We start from the raw sequence: 15,155 nt of genomic DNA on the forward strand, positions 1-15,155 counted from the left end.
GGTTAAATAAGATGGGAATTATTTCAAACCACCTTTACACATAGATGTAGCTATGAACCAACATTTCTTTATTTGAAGATCACATTTGTTCTAATTGATTCATACCATAGTGTTAAATTTTCAGAGGCTACCTTAAAGTTTTCCTAGGTTTGTATTTTTTCCCTCGAATTTCTTTTTTGCCTAATTCTGCAAACGAGTAGCTATTTGGCTACTTGAAGATGGGCACTTTGGAAAAGAAGACTTTCAGAAAACTATAGGATAGCTGACTACATGTAGAAACCAAGAAACTTGTAACCTCACAGAGGTTGAGAGCTCTCTCTTCCAGTGAAGTTCACAGCCTCTCCAGGCCTTCTCAAGCTTAATCCTTTTCCCATAGACCTTTCATAGAGGATGAGTGCTAGGGGTATGGGGGAGGGGATTACCAGAGTAACACTTGGCTGTCTCTTCTCTCTCAATCTGGCCATTTGTTCACATAGGGTATCAGCTATTACATATTGCTGTAACTGATCAGAATAGTTCACTATAGAAATGTTGGTAGAACTGTTCCGCCTTTGCTCTTCTAGCTAGGTCACTCTTTAAGTGTTCTTAATATATTAGCTGAGTCTCATGCCAACCTCTCTGCAGACATTCCTATCACCTTCCTCTCCTGGCTAAGTGAGGTGATTCTACTTCTAGTCTTCTGTCCCCTTCCTTCTTCTCCATGTTTTATAAATGAATTCATACTCTGTCTCTAAATTATTGTTGTGCTGTGCTTCCATCTCTTTCAATCAGGAAGTATTTATTAAGGATTTGCTATATTTCAGGCATTTTTTTAGTTGCAGGAATAAAAAAAAAACAAAAAAAGTCTTTGCCCTCAAAAAATTTATCCTTTTATCATTGAAGACAATGTATACATACATAAGTTCTATATATGCAAAATTGTTTGATGTGGAGATTGAAGGTTAGCTGGCTAGGGTGATTTCTGGTTTCTTTTAACATTCTGTTTGTAATGGTTGTTTTAAGTCTCTCAAAGAAATATTAATGGTGTCTTTCCTATTGTCCATTTCCAATTTTTTTGAACTGGCTAGCTTATTTTTAAAAACAACAATGTTGGATTTGATCTAAAGGTTTATTGCGTTCTTTTCATTTTATGGCTTTTCTCTAAGTTTATCTTATTTTTGAACATATTTTTGCATTACTTTTACTCTCTTAAACAAAATAAGGAGCTATACAGGCAGAAGGTTTCTGGTTAGCTTAGGGTAAATGAGTGAATGAATGAATGAAAAGGCATTTATTAAGGGCTTACTATGGGCAAAGCACTGCTCTATGCACTGGGGGTACAGATACAAAAGCAAGACAGCCCCTGCTTTCAAAAAGTTTATATTCTAATGGGGGAAACTATACACACACATACATATATAGATATACATATATATATATATATACATATATGGGTCAGCTGCACCATGGTTCTTAGGATATAGTGGCAAAACAGATGGCAGTGCATCTTCTTCAGTGTCATTTCTAATGATAAGACCATCCCCATTTCTGATGCTGGGTGGTTTGACAGTGTGGAGGGCTTTGGTGGTGAGGACTTTCTTTTCTGGATCTTCATAGCTATAGCTGCTGAGTAGGCAGGGTCTGGAGCCCCTGCAGAAACAGTTGTCCAGTATCATCTCCACAAGAGCAACTTCTTGGATGTTGGTCATGGGGGATGGACTGGAAGCCGGACTGTGGTCTGGAGAAGTGCTGCCGCTGCCACTCCCGGGATGCTTGGGCTTACATGCTTGCTCATTAGTAGCAGTTGGGTAGAAGTTGGTATTGATCAAGGAAGATGATTGCCTTCTACTTAAGGACTGCTCTACTCAATGATGGCTACAGGACTGGGACTGGAAGTGGGGTCTGTGATAGAAACAGAGCTGGCAGTCAATTTTTAGGATGCTTGGGCTCAGGATCCTAAGCAGCTATGTCCATTGGAATCTTTAGGGAAATGCTAGTTGAAGTGATGGCAGTTCTTTGAGTTTCTGGCACCAGCTGCCTCCTTCTTTTCCCTTAGAGTGCATCATCTAGGCTGGCTTTCCTTCCCTGTGGATGGCCATTGGTTATGAGACTTGAACTCTTTCATTTCTTAATTGAGAATTGAAACAATTGAACTCAATTCATTTCAAACCACATTTGCCAACACATTTTGATCTAATATTGATTCCTAAAGATTTGAAAAATAAAATGCCTAAACTCTTTCCTATTATTCAAACTGAGTAGTGGTAAAGCTCCCAAAGTCACTTTCATACTATGCTAGATACTAGGTAAAGACAAAAATGAAAACAGTTCTTTCCCTCAAGAAACTTATGTTCTGTTGGAGTATGTGAAGAAAATTCATATGAAATAAACCTAGAAATGTGGTTTGAAGCCAGATTGTATAACGTCGTAAATGCCAGGCTAGATACATCTAGAACCCTAGGATCAAGAGACTGGATTCGTTTTCAGACTTTCATTGTGGCTTTAGTCAAATTTTAGTATCACCTCTAAAATGAAGTGCTATTTGAGCACTAAGATAATATAATAAATGATTTACCAAGCATTCTGAGCTTCCTATAAAAAGGTAGCATTTTACACTAAAATAATTTACTAGCAGAAGTAGAAGGAAGCACACATTTTTTTTAACACCTGTATGTGCCAGGCATAAGTGTTACCTCATTTGATCCTCACCACAGCCCTGTGAACTAGTTGCTATTTTTATCCTCATTTTACAAATAAGGAAACTGAGACTGGCAGGTTAAGTGTCTTGCCAACTGTTATTATGGCCACGAAGTGTCTGAGGCAGGATTTGAACTCAGATCTTCTCTACTCCAGACCCAGCACCCTTTCCACCTGCCAGAAAAGGGAAGAGGGTAAGGACTCAGCCTTGCACAGGCAAGCATATTTTCTAGCTGTTGCATGCTTGTAGTTGTTCTTGCCACCAATTTAGAAGAGAGAAATCTCACCTTCTGCCCACCCTCTCTTGCTTGAAACCCAAGGTAAAGAAAGTACTAGATGTGACCCTGAAAGAAACTGAGCTCTTTCTACTTGGCTCCCCTTAGAGTCCACACAATGCTCAACTCCCAAAGCAGTCATTAGTCATGTTTGATGAAACCCCACAGTCACTGAGTGCAGGGAACCAATCAGGCATTGCTGTGTTGGTCATGTCCCCCAGCAAGACACCCTTGAACATACAACATATATAAATGAATGAGTGGAAGGCACAAGCAAAAAGCCTGAAGGTTAAGAACTATACCCAGTCAACAGTTCTTTAATATCCTCATTTTTCTTCAGAAGATGTGAAATATAAACATAATATTCTTATTTATTCATTCATTCATTAAAATCTGGCAATATTAGCCCATGGTTGACTTAACATTATTTCACTTTTCTCATTTAATATAGCAGAGACTGCAGTGTTAGGGTTCAAAACTGGTAGCTCCATTATTATTAATGAAGAAAACAGATTAGAAACTTAGCCAAATTTGCCCCATTTTTCTCTGTTATCTTTCTGCTAGTTTGATCTATGAATTGTCTTTAGTGATGCTATTGAGCTGGCTCTTGCTCTTCCTGTATTGTGATGTGATATGATAAGAGTTTGCCAATCTTCTAACAACCATCTCTCATAGGGGTTTACAAGTGAGTTTATGGTTTTTTTTTTTTTAAAGCAATCGGGGTTAAGTAACTTGCTCAAGGTTACACGGCCAGTTATTTCTGGGTGTGGTATCTGGGCCTGGATTTGATCCCCAGGTCATCCCAACACTGGAGCCGGTGCTCTTACTGGCTGAGCCACCTGGCTGCCCCTAAGCAATTGGGGTTAAGTAACTTGCTCAAGGTTACGCAGCCTGGTGTTTCTGGGTGGGTGCTAAGTGTCAGAGCCTGGGTTCGATCCCCAGGTCATCCCAACACTGGAGCCAGTGCTCTTACTCACTGTGCTACCTGGCCACCCATGAGTTTATATTCTAAACCAGTGTTCCAATGGCAATTCTATCTCTCTAGTTGACATCATTAAGTATTTTCTACCTAAGGTAGTTTCTGGGCTTGGCAGTTAAATATTTTCAGGAAATGTTGAAAGTCAGGGTCAACATCTTTGCTTTTTTCCATTGACCATTTTTCAGTATCATTTGGATGGGTCAGATTAAAACTCTTGTTTTCAGTGTTATTTTCCTGTTTTTAAACTTTCTTCTCATTTGGTGCTAACTTTGATTTTTCTTTAACTAGTCAATTGTTTGACTGAACTTATATGACTTCCAAAAGAATATAGTTTCCTGTCTATTAAGATAATATCATATTGTTTTTGTGGCTTAATGTCTTATGCTTTCTGACTTGATACTGGAAGAAAATATTCACGATAAATATTTATGTAACTTCTTAGAAGTCCACAAGTCTTTAACTTCTTTCATTTCTCATACCTGAACAATATTTTCACCTGGCTCGATTTTTTTTTGTTATGAATTTATGTTCTACTAGGGGAGGGGAGTGGGATGTACACAGATATGTAAATGCAATCTATATTCCAGTTTTCCAATACATTTCTGACTCATCTATGTGACTATTTACTCTAGTGATATAGATATCAGCCCTTCCATACCTGCTGATACCGTGTACCATTCATCAATGTCCTCCCATAAGTTTGCAAAAGGCCCACCCAACCTGCTGGAGATATTCCTCACATTTTTTTTTTGACATTTCTATGATGCCAGTGAATTATGTGATGCTTCCTGTTTGTAATGCCTCACTCGTGTGCTGTGACCAGACAGTCGCTTCTGAAGTATTTTTTATTTATTCCCATCTTTTATACAGTTTATTCTTCATCATTCCACATTTGTCTTGTGTCACAGAATTTTCTCGCCCACCCAGTGTCACTCCGCTGCTCTTCAGGTAATCCTTAACTTCACCTCTTTGGATGCTGTGGTCTTCGGTGACTTTATGGCCACAGGAAAAGCACTGATTTTAAAAACATGACCCTTTATTTCATTGGAAGCTTAAAGTCCTTAAAAGAATTTCAGTCTCCCAAATGAGCCAGCACAACTTCTATCCAGTTCTGGACCCAGTTTTATTGTTCATTTATGTATGCCTGAGGTTTATTTTGAATCCTAGCATTTGTGGGCAAATAAACACTTAATTATCTTGGCCTGAGTTGGAAGAAGGACCCTGGGGGTGATTTAGGCCATCTCCTTCCTTTTTCAGAGGAAACAGTGGCCCACAGAGGTGAAGATGAATTGATTCGTCCAACGTCGCACAAGCAAGAAGAAACAGGGCTTGGCCTCTGTACCAAGGGCTTCTGATGGCTCAAAGTCCAACACTTTTCCTTCCGCACCACATATTTCATATGGCTTTCCATTTGGGGATGTTTTTGTATTTGTTGACATAGTGGTTTATAAGTGGTTTTAAGGAATTTAATGTGCTTGAGCGTTTTCAGTCTCTTTAAGATGAGGACTATGTATTCTCCATCTTTAATTTTCCCCCTCCCTGCCCACTGATGACTGCTAGTAATAAGCTGCACACATAATAAACACTTAGTACATTTCTTCTTCATTGAGTGAAATGTTCAGTTATCCAATAAATATTTATTAAACATCTCATGTATGCCAAATGTCCTTCTAAGTTCTGGGGGAAATGTAAATTTTAAATAAAAGACATGGTCCCTACCCTCCTGTCAGTTATAGACTCATGCACAAATAAGACATAAATGTAAAAAACTATAAAGTAAAATATTGCATGAGGAATGAATTAGATAGTTGCTAAATAAAGTGCTGTGTGAGGTATACAGGGAAGATTGTCATGGGACCATGGAAAGCTTTTCACATAGGAGTGTGAGTATTGAATTAGGCATTAAAGAATGAGTAAGATTTAAAGAGATCATATATTTAGAGCTGGAAAGGACATCAGAAGTCAACTAATCCACCATTTTCCCATTTCTTTTTTACAGATGAGGAAACTGAGAACCAGAGAGGTTAAGAAATTTGTCCAAGATCCCCTGTGGCTAAGCTGGGATTTGAACCTAGGTCCTAACTACAAATCCTACACATGCTAATCTCACCTTTCCCACTGCCATCTACTTGTTCAGGCCCTTTCCTCTTGAACTATGCTAACATTTCCTTAGCCAGACTCCCCATCTTTGCCTGGCTCTTTCCTTCCATTTTACATGAAGTTAATGTACAAGTCTAATCAAATCACTTTTATGTTCAGACCTCCCACTGCTTACCAGATAGAGTTTGGACTTCTTATCTTGACATTCAGAATTTTATATAATCTGGCTTCTACCTATATTTTCAAACTAATCTTACATACTTTGTCTTCCAGCTAAAATGGTCCTGGAAAGGCTGTCTGTCACAAAGAGGAAGGAGGACATGAATGAACATTGATGGGTGTATATATGTGTGTGTGTGTGCATATGTATATGTGTGTATGTATATTTTTTGATACTTTACCACAATAACTGATCAAATTGTGCTTTTGATATTTAAGTAATAGAAATAGTAATAGTTTCCTTTGTCAACAGAATTGAATAACATAGTTTTAATATTTGATTTGTGTATTTTCATGCTGTACATAAATTATCTAATCACAAATTCATTTTTTTTTCCCCTTATAGCTCCAGTGATAAACCGATTTACTAGACGTGCATCAGGTAAGTCTACTATCTTGGGTCTTGCACTGGCCTGCATGATGATAATGTATTAAGGGTGGTGTTTATAATTTATATCTTTTTAAATTCGTATTTTTCAGCAATTGATTTTCAGACAAGTGTAACAGTACCTAATTTATTTAAAATAATCAAGAAATAAAGTGTGAATTTTTCAGATAATAAATGTTTACACCCTCAAGGTCCAAAATTTTTTAAATAATTGTGAACAAGGAAAATTTTCTAAAACTGTTAAAATAAAACAAATTTTGGTACATTGAAGGGGTAAGTTTCAAACTGGCTGTCTTTTTGTCTATACTGTAAAAGGAATAATTAGTTCTGGGAGGCCTACTTTGTCTCCATCTGCACCATAATGTTTGATACATTATAATTGATTTCTGAATTTGCTAATAGTTCATGGTGAAACTTGTGCTTATGGATTTGACCAAGACTGTGCAGAACAAAATGCAGCTTTTAAGAAAATGTGCCTGATTATGGTAGAGCCTGTTATTTTCTCTTGAAATTGTTATAATCTTGAGGGTTATTTTTTTATCATAACTGCTGGAAACAGTGACAGAATATTTTTTGTAAGGCTGGTAGGCTATTTCAGATATCTGATATCAGACAGGTGTCAACTATATATCCAATTGAAGGACTACATAGTTGTTATAATTATAAGTATGTACTGAAAACTGATTCTAAGGTCATAAGGTATGCAAATAATATACTAGTTTGATTATCAGTGTTCCCACAATAAAGAATTTCCATTTCCATTAATGACTGTACTAACATAAGAACTGAAATCGTGTCCATTAAAATATTTTGCTTCTGGACAAGTCTGATTCATAACAACCATGAACTATAGTTAACATTGGTAGGTCAGAAGCTCCAAAATAAAGGATTGATTTGACATGCCTTTATTGTTAGTTCATGGGAAACAAAGCTATGATCACTGTATCTCAGGAGAACTTAGCTGTGACTACAGTGAGAATGGAAGGTAATGGAATGTTAAAGCAAAAAAAAAAAAAAGCAAAATTAAACATTTCAGTTCTGTTTTGGTTGCATAGGATAAGCAAAACTAGGAAATACCATTAGGAAATTAGCTGTACTTAAAGGAAGCAACATTAGACTAATAAAATTATATGGTAATACATAGAAGGTCTTATAGATAGGGATAATTGCTATTATTTAGGTAACATAAGATGCCAAAACCTAATTGGTTATTATATTTCTGATCTAGTTTTCTTTTTTCACCACTTAATAGAATTTTATTTTTTCCAATTATATGTAAAGATAGTTTTCAGCGTTCATTGTTATAAGATTTTGAATTCCAAATTTCTTTCTACCTCCATTCCCCCTTCCGCCCCACCTCTGAAGATGGCATGCCATCTGACATAGGCTATATGTGTACATTCCTATTAGACATATTAGTTTTCTTTTAGCGTGGTAAATAAAATTGTGAGAGTCCACGTAGTATAGTGGACAAAGTGAGATCTGGAAGGCTTGGGTTTTACATCTTGCCTCTGATGTAAGCTTTGATCGTTACCAAGTCATTTAAGCTCTAAGAACTTCAGACAACACTAAGACTATATAAGGGTTGCAATCTTCAAAGCTGGTGGGAGTTCCCACACTGATTAACTTAAAGGTCATCATCATACATAAAATTATAAGCAATCATCATTGAAAGAAAGAGTGAGACTAATATAGTATCCAGGAGAATTGCAATCTGTTTTGACTATATATTTTTTTTTACTTTTTAAAGATGTTCATTAAATAAAACTGTAATGTTTTAAAAACTCAAGAGACAATTTCTGGGTAATTGAATCATTTCATTAATAAGGCTAGCATGTTTATTAATAAAAAGAGATCAGTTACACTCTGGAATGCCAAAGACCCTTCATGGTGGTGACCTCACAGTTTATGTGCCCTTGGCAGAGCCAGTGTTCCTGAAGGTGGCAATCAGCTCTGATTGGTTAACAATTAATGAGAAAATGAATATTATAATGAGATGTGGGTTCATTCTAATGAGGGTGTTGATCACCTAAGACTTGGTCAAAGAGATTCATTAATTTCCATATCACCTGTCTGACAAGGGAGAATCCTCATTTTCCCAGACTTCTCTGAGCAAACACGAGCAGAAATATACCCATTAGCCTAAAACTTAGAATTTCTTTTACTGTCTGATTAGATCTTAGCCTGGGTAAGTCTTTGCCCAAGATTTTCCACACTGGTTGATTTCTGGAAGAAGAAGTAGAAAAGGGGGGAAACTTTGTTCCTGGTTCAGTAATTAGTTATTAATACAAGAGAGAAATAATCATTTCTCTCAATAATTTAATCATGAGGCTAGAAGTGATTCTATAGTTTGTGGACTACATCAGACATGCTGAAGGTGTGATATACATAGACATGCCATCTCTTTATATCTAACCTATCTCCTCCCCTCAATCTCCAAATGGAAATCTAAACTATTTTAAATTACTATGGAGGAGGAGTTTCTATAACCTCCTTTGTCACCCCAGTTCACCATTTAACAACCTGGTGTATAAGAAGAGATGGAAACTGAATGGCTTCCATTTGAACTGTCTTAGGAAGATTCTGAAGATCACCTGGTAAGATAAGATACCAGACACTGACGTCTTTTCTCAAGCTAAACTGCCAAACATCCAGACTCTGCTGCAGAGAGTGCAGTTCCAATGAACTGGCCAGATTGTTCAGATGCCAAAAGTACATTTGCCTAAAAGACTATTTTACAGAGAATTCTCACAAGGCAAGCTGTTACAGGAGATAAGTAGAAGGGATGCAAGGACACCTTCAAGGTCTATCTGAAGAACTTTGGAATCAATTACATATTATGGGATACTCTGGCAAAGAATCACTCAGCATGGAGTGCCTCCATCAAAGAAGGTGTTGTGCTCTGTGAGCAAGGCAGAATTGCAGTAGCTCAAAAGAAACCCCAAATGTTCATATAGACTATTCATAGGCAAACTGTGGTAGAGCTTTCCAAGCTTATATTGGTCTGATCAGCCTCACTGTACCTTGACCCCGGCATAGTGATGTCATTTTGGTCCTCTTTGAGTACAAAGGACAAGAACCAACTGACCACATATGGTACTTTGGGATGTAATGTATTTTGACCTGGGATTTGAACCAATCAAAACCAGTTGGATGATTTCTTGTTATATTCTTACTATATATTTCTTGTCACCTGTCGTGGTCTTCAATTGCCTCTTAATACTTTTTCTGTATTTTCTAGCTTGGAGATCATTTTCTTTAAATGAATAAGATGGAAGCAAATCAGGTGCTGTATTGTTTTGATTTCTATCTTTTAGCATGATTCCATCTTCTCCTATACAAAGTCATAACACTACCCTGACATTAAAAAAAGCTGTTTTTTAAATTTTTTCAGCATTTTTGTAAGTCTTAAATCTAGGGCTTTAGTATTCCTTATAGTATTCTAGTCTGCTCCTTTGGTATTTATCTTAGATTATGTAGCCCTCCTTCCTACTTTTGAATAGTCCCCTTTAAATTCAGAGCACTTCAGAGGACTCTCTGTTTAGGATACATTGTCTCCTTTAGCATCTTTTTCTTGTCTTTGGAATTTTCTACAGCTTAAATTCAGGACTTTATTTTTGTGCCTCTTGATGTTCTATACGGAATTCTTAACCTAAGGTCCATGAGTTTTAAGAAATATTTTGATGGCTGTATTTCAGTATAATTGGTTTCCTTTGGAATCATATGGATTTTATTTTGTGCACTTAAAAACACTCTGAGAAAGGGTCCATAGGCTTCAGCAGATTGCCAAAGGGGCCCATGGAACAAAAAAAGTTAAGAACTCCTGGTCTATAACCACATTCCCTTTTAAAGTAGCATGGGGTCAAACCTACCTTGTCTCTGAGTTTGTTTTTTTTTTTAATCTCTTTTTCTTCAAGTCTAGCCTACTTAGGGGCAGCTAGGTAGCACAATGAATGGAGCACTGGCCCTGGAATCAGGAGGACCTGAGTTCAAATCCAGTCTCAGACACTTAACACTTACTTGCTATGTGACCGTGGGCAAGTCACTTAACCCCGAATGCCCTGCCTTCCCCTCTCCAAAAGGCAAAAAAATTTAAAAAGTCTAGGCTACTTATCTGAATGTGCCCCACTGCTTCTAGCCTCTGCTATTTAAAACTGATAGTATTTTCCCTGTCACTTTCGTATTATCAGCTGGAGTAACAGAGACCCTAACTTCTTCCTCTTAATTTCTGACATGAAATTATTAGGATGGTAGATTAAGGATGTATCATATGCTCTGCCTTTAGCAGAAGTCGATTTCTAATTGCTGTCTCCATAGTTGGTGGTCCCTCTTCTATCTTGACTCTTCTATGATTTGCCCCAGAAAAGCATTATCCACATCTTCCATCAGGCCAGAAAATCTGCCCACAACAATATCATTTCTCTTTCTTTTCCCTTTGATCTTCACTCAGATGCTTTCTATATTGCTTCCATTATGATGTATAAAATCTCAAAATTGAGAGCAGCGATTAAGCATTTTGTTAACTGACAAATACCTCCTCATCACAATAGAAGTATAAATGGAATTTTGATTCATTAATTTGCTAATTACTTTTTTCTTATATGGAAATTAGACCCTTTAAAACTATCATATCATAAATATATTGTGAATTTACAAGCATTTATTAAGTACCTACTGCGTGCCAGGGACTAAATGATGCAAAGACAAAAAAGAAACAGTTTGAGCACTCAAGCAGCTTATATTCTATTGAGAAAAAACACCATGTATAAGAACTTATAGAATAAATACCAAGTAAGAAGGAGAGGGTTAGGGAGAAAGAGAGAATTAGCAGCCGGAGGGATTAGGAAAGGCTTCTTATAGATAAATGATAGCACTTGAGCTGAGTCTTGAAGGAAGTAAGGGAATCCACAAGGTGGAGGTGAACAGGCTGTTCTTTATATAGGGCCATGTCATGGGCACTGAGGGAGATTGCAAAGCTTCCAGAAAATGAGTTCCGTGCCCTCCTGACACCTGTATTCTAATAGAGGGATAAGATATGAGCAGAGAAGACTGTCATACATTATATTATAACATAAGTCTATTATAGAGTTGCAAAACAAAGGGTCCAAGTTCAAAGATGCTTGTTTGTCTGGGGAATTCATGGAAACTTTGTGGAGGGGGTGACATTTGAGTTGGGCTTTAAAGGATAGGTAGGAATTTGTTGTTGCTGTTGTTTGTCCTTCATCCTTCGTTCTCAAAGAGGACCATGACATCAGAAAAATGATGCCATGACTTGCAAGTGAACTGGATTTAAGTGAGGAAAGGCTGTGCAAGGTTACCGACCTCACTTTTTTCTCCAGAGCCATTTGGGTCCGGTGGCAAGTCAGGACTCCCTGAGGAGGAATTTAGTAGACAAGGAGAGAGAATGTATTCTACCACTAGGAAATATCATGAGTCAAGTCAGGAAAACTGAACACACTAAAAGAGGATAGACAGGTTTATCTGGAGTGAAGAGTATGTGAAATATAGTAATAGAAGGAATTCTCCAAAGATAACATGGTGCCAAACTGTTTAAAACTTTGAATTCCAAACAAAGAAATTTGAGTTTTATTTGCAGTCAGGAATCACTAAGGATTTTGCTTTGGACATGGGTATGATAATTACATCTGTGCATGAGGAAGAATAATTTAGCAGCGGTGTGGAGGACATCTTGGAGTTGTAAAAAGGAATTGGGAAGATCTGTTATTGGGCTATCACAATAGTCCAGGTGGATGATATGTTATACCAGAAGGGTAATGGGAGTGAAGGGGAAAGATGTGAAAAATTTTATAAAGGTGATTTCAGTTGACATTGGCGATAGCTTGGATGTGAGAGGTTAGGCAGAGGAGGGAGAAAAATCAAGATTTCAAACATGAGAGACTAGGAAATTAGGAATCTTTCTGATAAATAATGAAGTCAAAATAATGAGGAAGCTTAGGGGAAAATGTACTAAGTTAACTTCAGAAATGCTGAATTGGAGTGGGAGATGAACTCTCCAGATGAGGGTGGCCTGTGGGCTGTTGGAAATACAGGTCTCAAACTGAAGAGAGGCCAGTTCTAGGGATAGAGACTTGGGAATTATCTGCATTGAAGTGGCAGTTGATACCATGAGAATGCCAAAGTAATGTACATAAAGAAAGAAGTTATTGAGTATAGAACTTTGTATAATACCTATCTTCAAGGATCAGGAGACCAGGAAGGAGAGGAGAAAGGTTAAAGAGGGAGGAGAATCTTGAAAATATGGTGTCCCCAAAGCCAAAGAACTGGTCAATAGCAAGAGTTGCTGTGGAGAGGTGGATGATGGCTGAGAAAAAGGCCATTGGATGTGGCAATTAGGAGGTCAGTGGTAAGCATAGAGTGGTGGGGATGTAGGCCATACTGCAGTAGGTTGAGGGGATACTGGTGAGGAAATAGAGTCACTTTTTTCTTTAAAGTTGAACAATGAAAGACAAGGAAGAAATGGGAGATGAAAAGGGGGAGGGTACAAGGTCAAAGGAAGGTTTTGGTTTTTTTTTAAGAGAGTATTCTATCTTCTCAGTGAAGTAGGAGACTGTTATCTGCTTTGAGTGGGAAGGAGGTAGTTAGAAGCAATTATTGTGGGAAGGAAATGAGTCAATAAGAGTAAAGAAGATTGCCAAGTAGCAATGAACATCCTTCTATGGTTATGTATCAGAGACAAATAATATTCCCCAGGGAATTTATGGAGAAGCAGGACAGGTTTTCACCAGTGTTGGCCAATAGGTAGAAGAGATCATGCTCCAACATAATTAAACTATTAGGAGAGGAAAAGAAGGAAAGCCCCTTCTTAGGCCCAAACTTCCCTTGGCCCTATTGAAAATATAGGAAAGCAGATTCCATAAGATTCCAATTGCAAATCTGGGCCTAAACTGAGAAGTATTGACTGGCAGGAGAAAATTTTGAAAAAGTGCAAGCATTCTTTAGTTCCTTAGTCAATAAAGGACCATGATTAAATCGTAAGAACTTTCTATGTTGTGTAGTGTTAATCTTTATTTTGTTGCAGCTCATCCCAGTCATAGATGAAGCAGGTAGATGAAGTTCTAGACCTGGAGTTAGGCAGACACATCTTTTTGAGTTCAAATCTTGCCTCAGACACTTACTAGATGTATGACTCTGGGGAAATCACTTAACCCTGTTTGCCTCAGTTTCCTCAAATCTGTAAAATAAAGGGAATGGCAAACCATTCCAATAGCTTTGCCAAGAATCCCAAGGTCACAAAGGATTGGATGTGAGTTAAAAATGATTGAAAGCAACAAAAATCATAAATGAAGAGAGGTTAGGTGATTTAGGTATAAGTAGTAGAACAGGGATTTGAACTCTTTCACTGACTCTAAATCCCATGCTCCTTTACTGTGCAGTGATAGTCTCTCAGAAGTCCTATCATTCATGAAACCAGTTCCCTACAGGTCCATGAATTCTTCACATTCAATACCTCTGGCTTATTACCGTTAGTTCCTAGCAGTTCTCAGGACTTCCTGGCTGACCCCACATCATTTCTATGTCCCTTGGAAGTTGAAGCAGATCCCATTCCATTCCCGACATTGTCCCAGGGGTGCTTCAGACTACTCTACAAATTTTGCTTTTGGCTATCAGTAGCCATACCGATTCTGTCCTTCCTTGGAAGTTCTGTGAGCATCAGGAAGTCTGCCAAAGCCAATGTCCTGACTGTCCATTGCATTCATGATTGGGCAATCAAGCTAGTCCCAGCTCTCCTGCTCCCTGCAGATCAAATCTATTTATCTCAGGCTTGAGACATGAGCACTGTGGGAATTGATGAATGCTAACATTAAATGTGAGTTCATTTGGCCATCTAATTAACACACATCCTGCCCTGGGACACTAGTGTTGTTCATTAAAAGGAAAAAAAAAAACAGTGGCCTACCACTGTGCCACAATTACTGGTCTTACTTGGATTAATGAGCAAGTCTTCACTTTCTTCCTTTTCATTCACAAAGGAGATTTTTTTTTTAAAGAGGAAACCTATCAAAAATATTATTTTGTAAATTTGTTATCCATAGCTCTAACTTTTTCCATAATGTAGTCACTTACCTTTCTACATTAGAGTATGAATTTGAAGACTTTGTATTGATTTAGAGCCCTTTGTTTTTTTTACATCCTCCAAATCTATGTTTCATTAGGAAATTTTTGTTACAAGATGAATTTGCTTCATATTTTGTTATCACTAAGAAAAATGGCACTTTGTTAATCCCTCAAACACCCTTTGAAGTATTTTTGCATAAAAAAGCCATTTATTGTACTTTGCCCACATATTGTTATGCAATTTTGCAAACAGCTTTCCTTTTAATAGACTTTCTTATGAATGATAAAGCATTTATTGAGTGCTCATCATGTGTCAGGCTCTGTACCAAATTCTAAGGATACAAATGAAGCAAACATGACAGCACCTGCCTTCAAGGAGCTTACATTCAAATGTAAAAGATAAAAAGGAGCTAGGAAGTGGGGAGGGGAGTGGTCTAGGCAA

The 15,155-nt window shown here is 37.5% G+C and overlaps 1 protein-coding gene across 1 annotated transcript in view; it reads left to right on the forward strand.

The window, feature by feature from the left end:
- The window catches only part of PRKAR2B (protein kinase cAMP-dependent type II regulatory subunit beta), a 146,275-nt gene that overhangs the window by 34,142 nt on the left and 96,978 nt on the right, over positions 1–15,155 (forward strand). The window contains exon 2 of the mRNA XM_069106986.1: positions 6,596–6,631. Coding sequence (XP_068963087.1) covers positions 6,596–6,631 — 36 coding nt within the window. The remainder of the gene's footprint in view (positions 1–6,595; positions 6,632–15,155) is intronic.

This window comes from Petaurus breviceps, unplaced genomic scaffold, assembly GCF_028583685.1.
Source record: "Petaurus breviceps papuanus isolate PSGF00001 unplaced genomic scaffold, PetGlider_PUasm1.0 84, whole genome shotgun sequence".
Classification (NCBI taxonomy): Eukaryota; Metazoa; Chordata; class Mammalia; order Diprotodontia; family Petauridae; genus Petaurus; species Petaurus breviceps.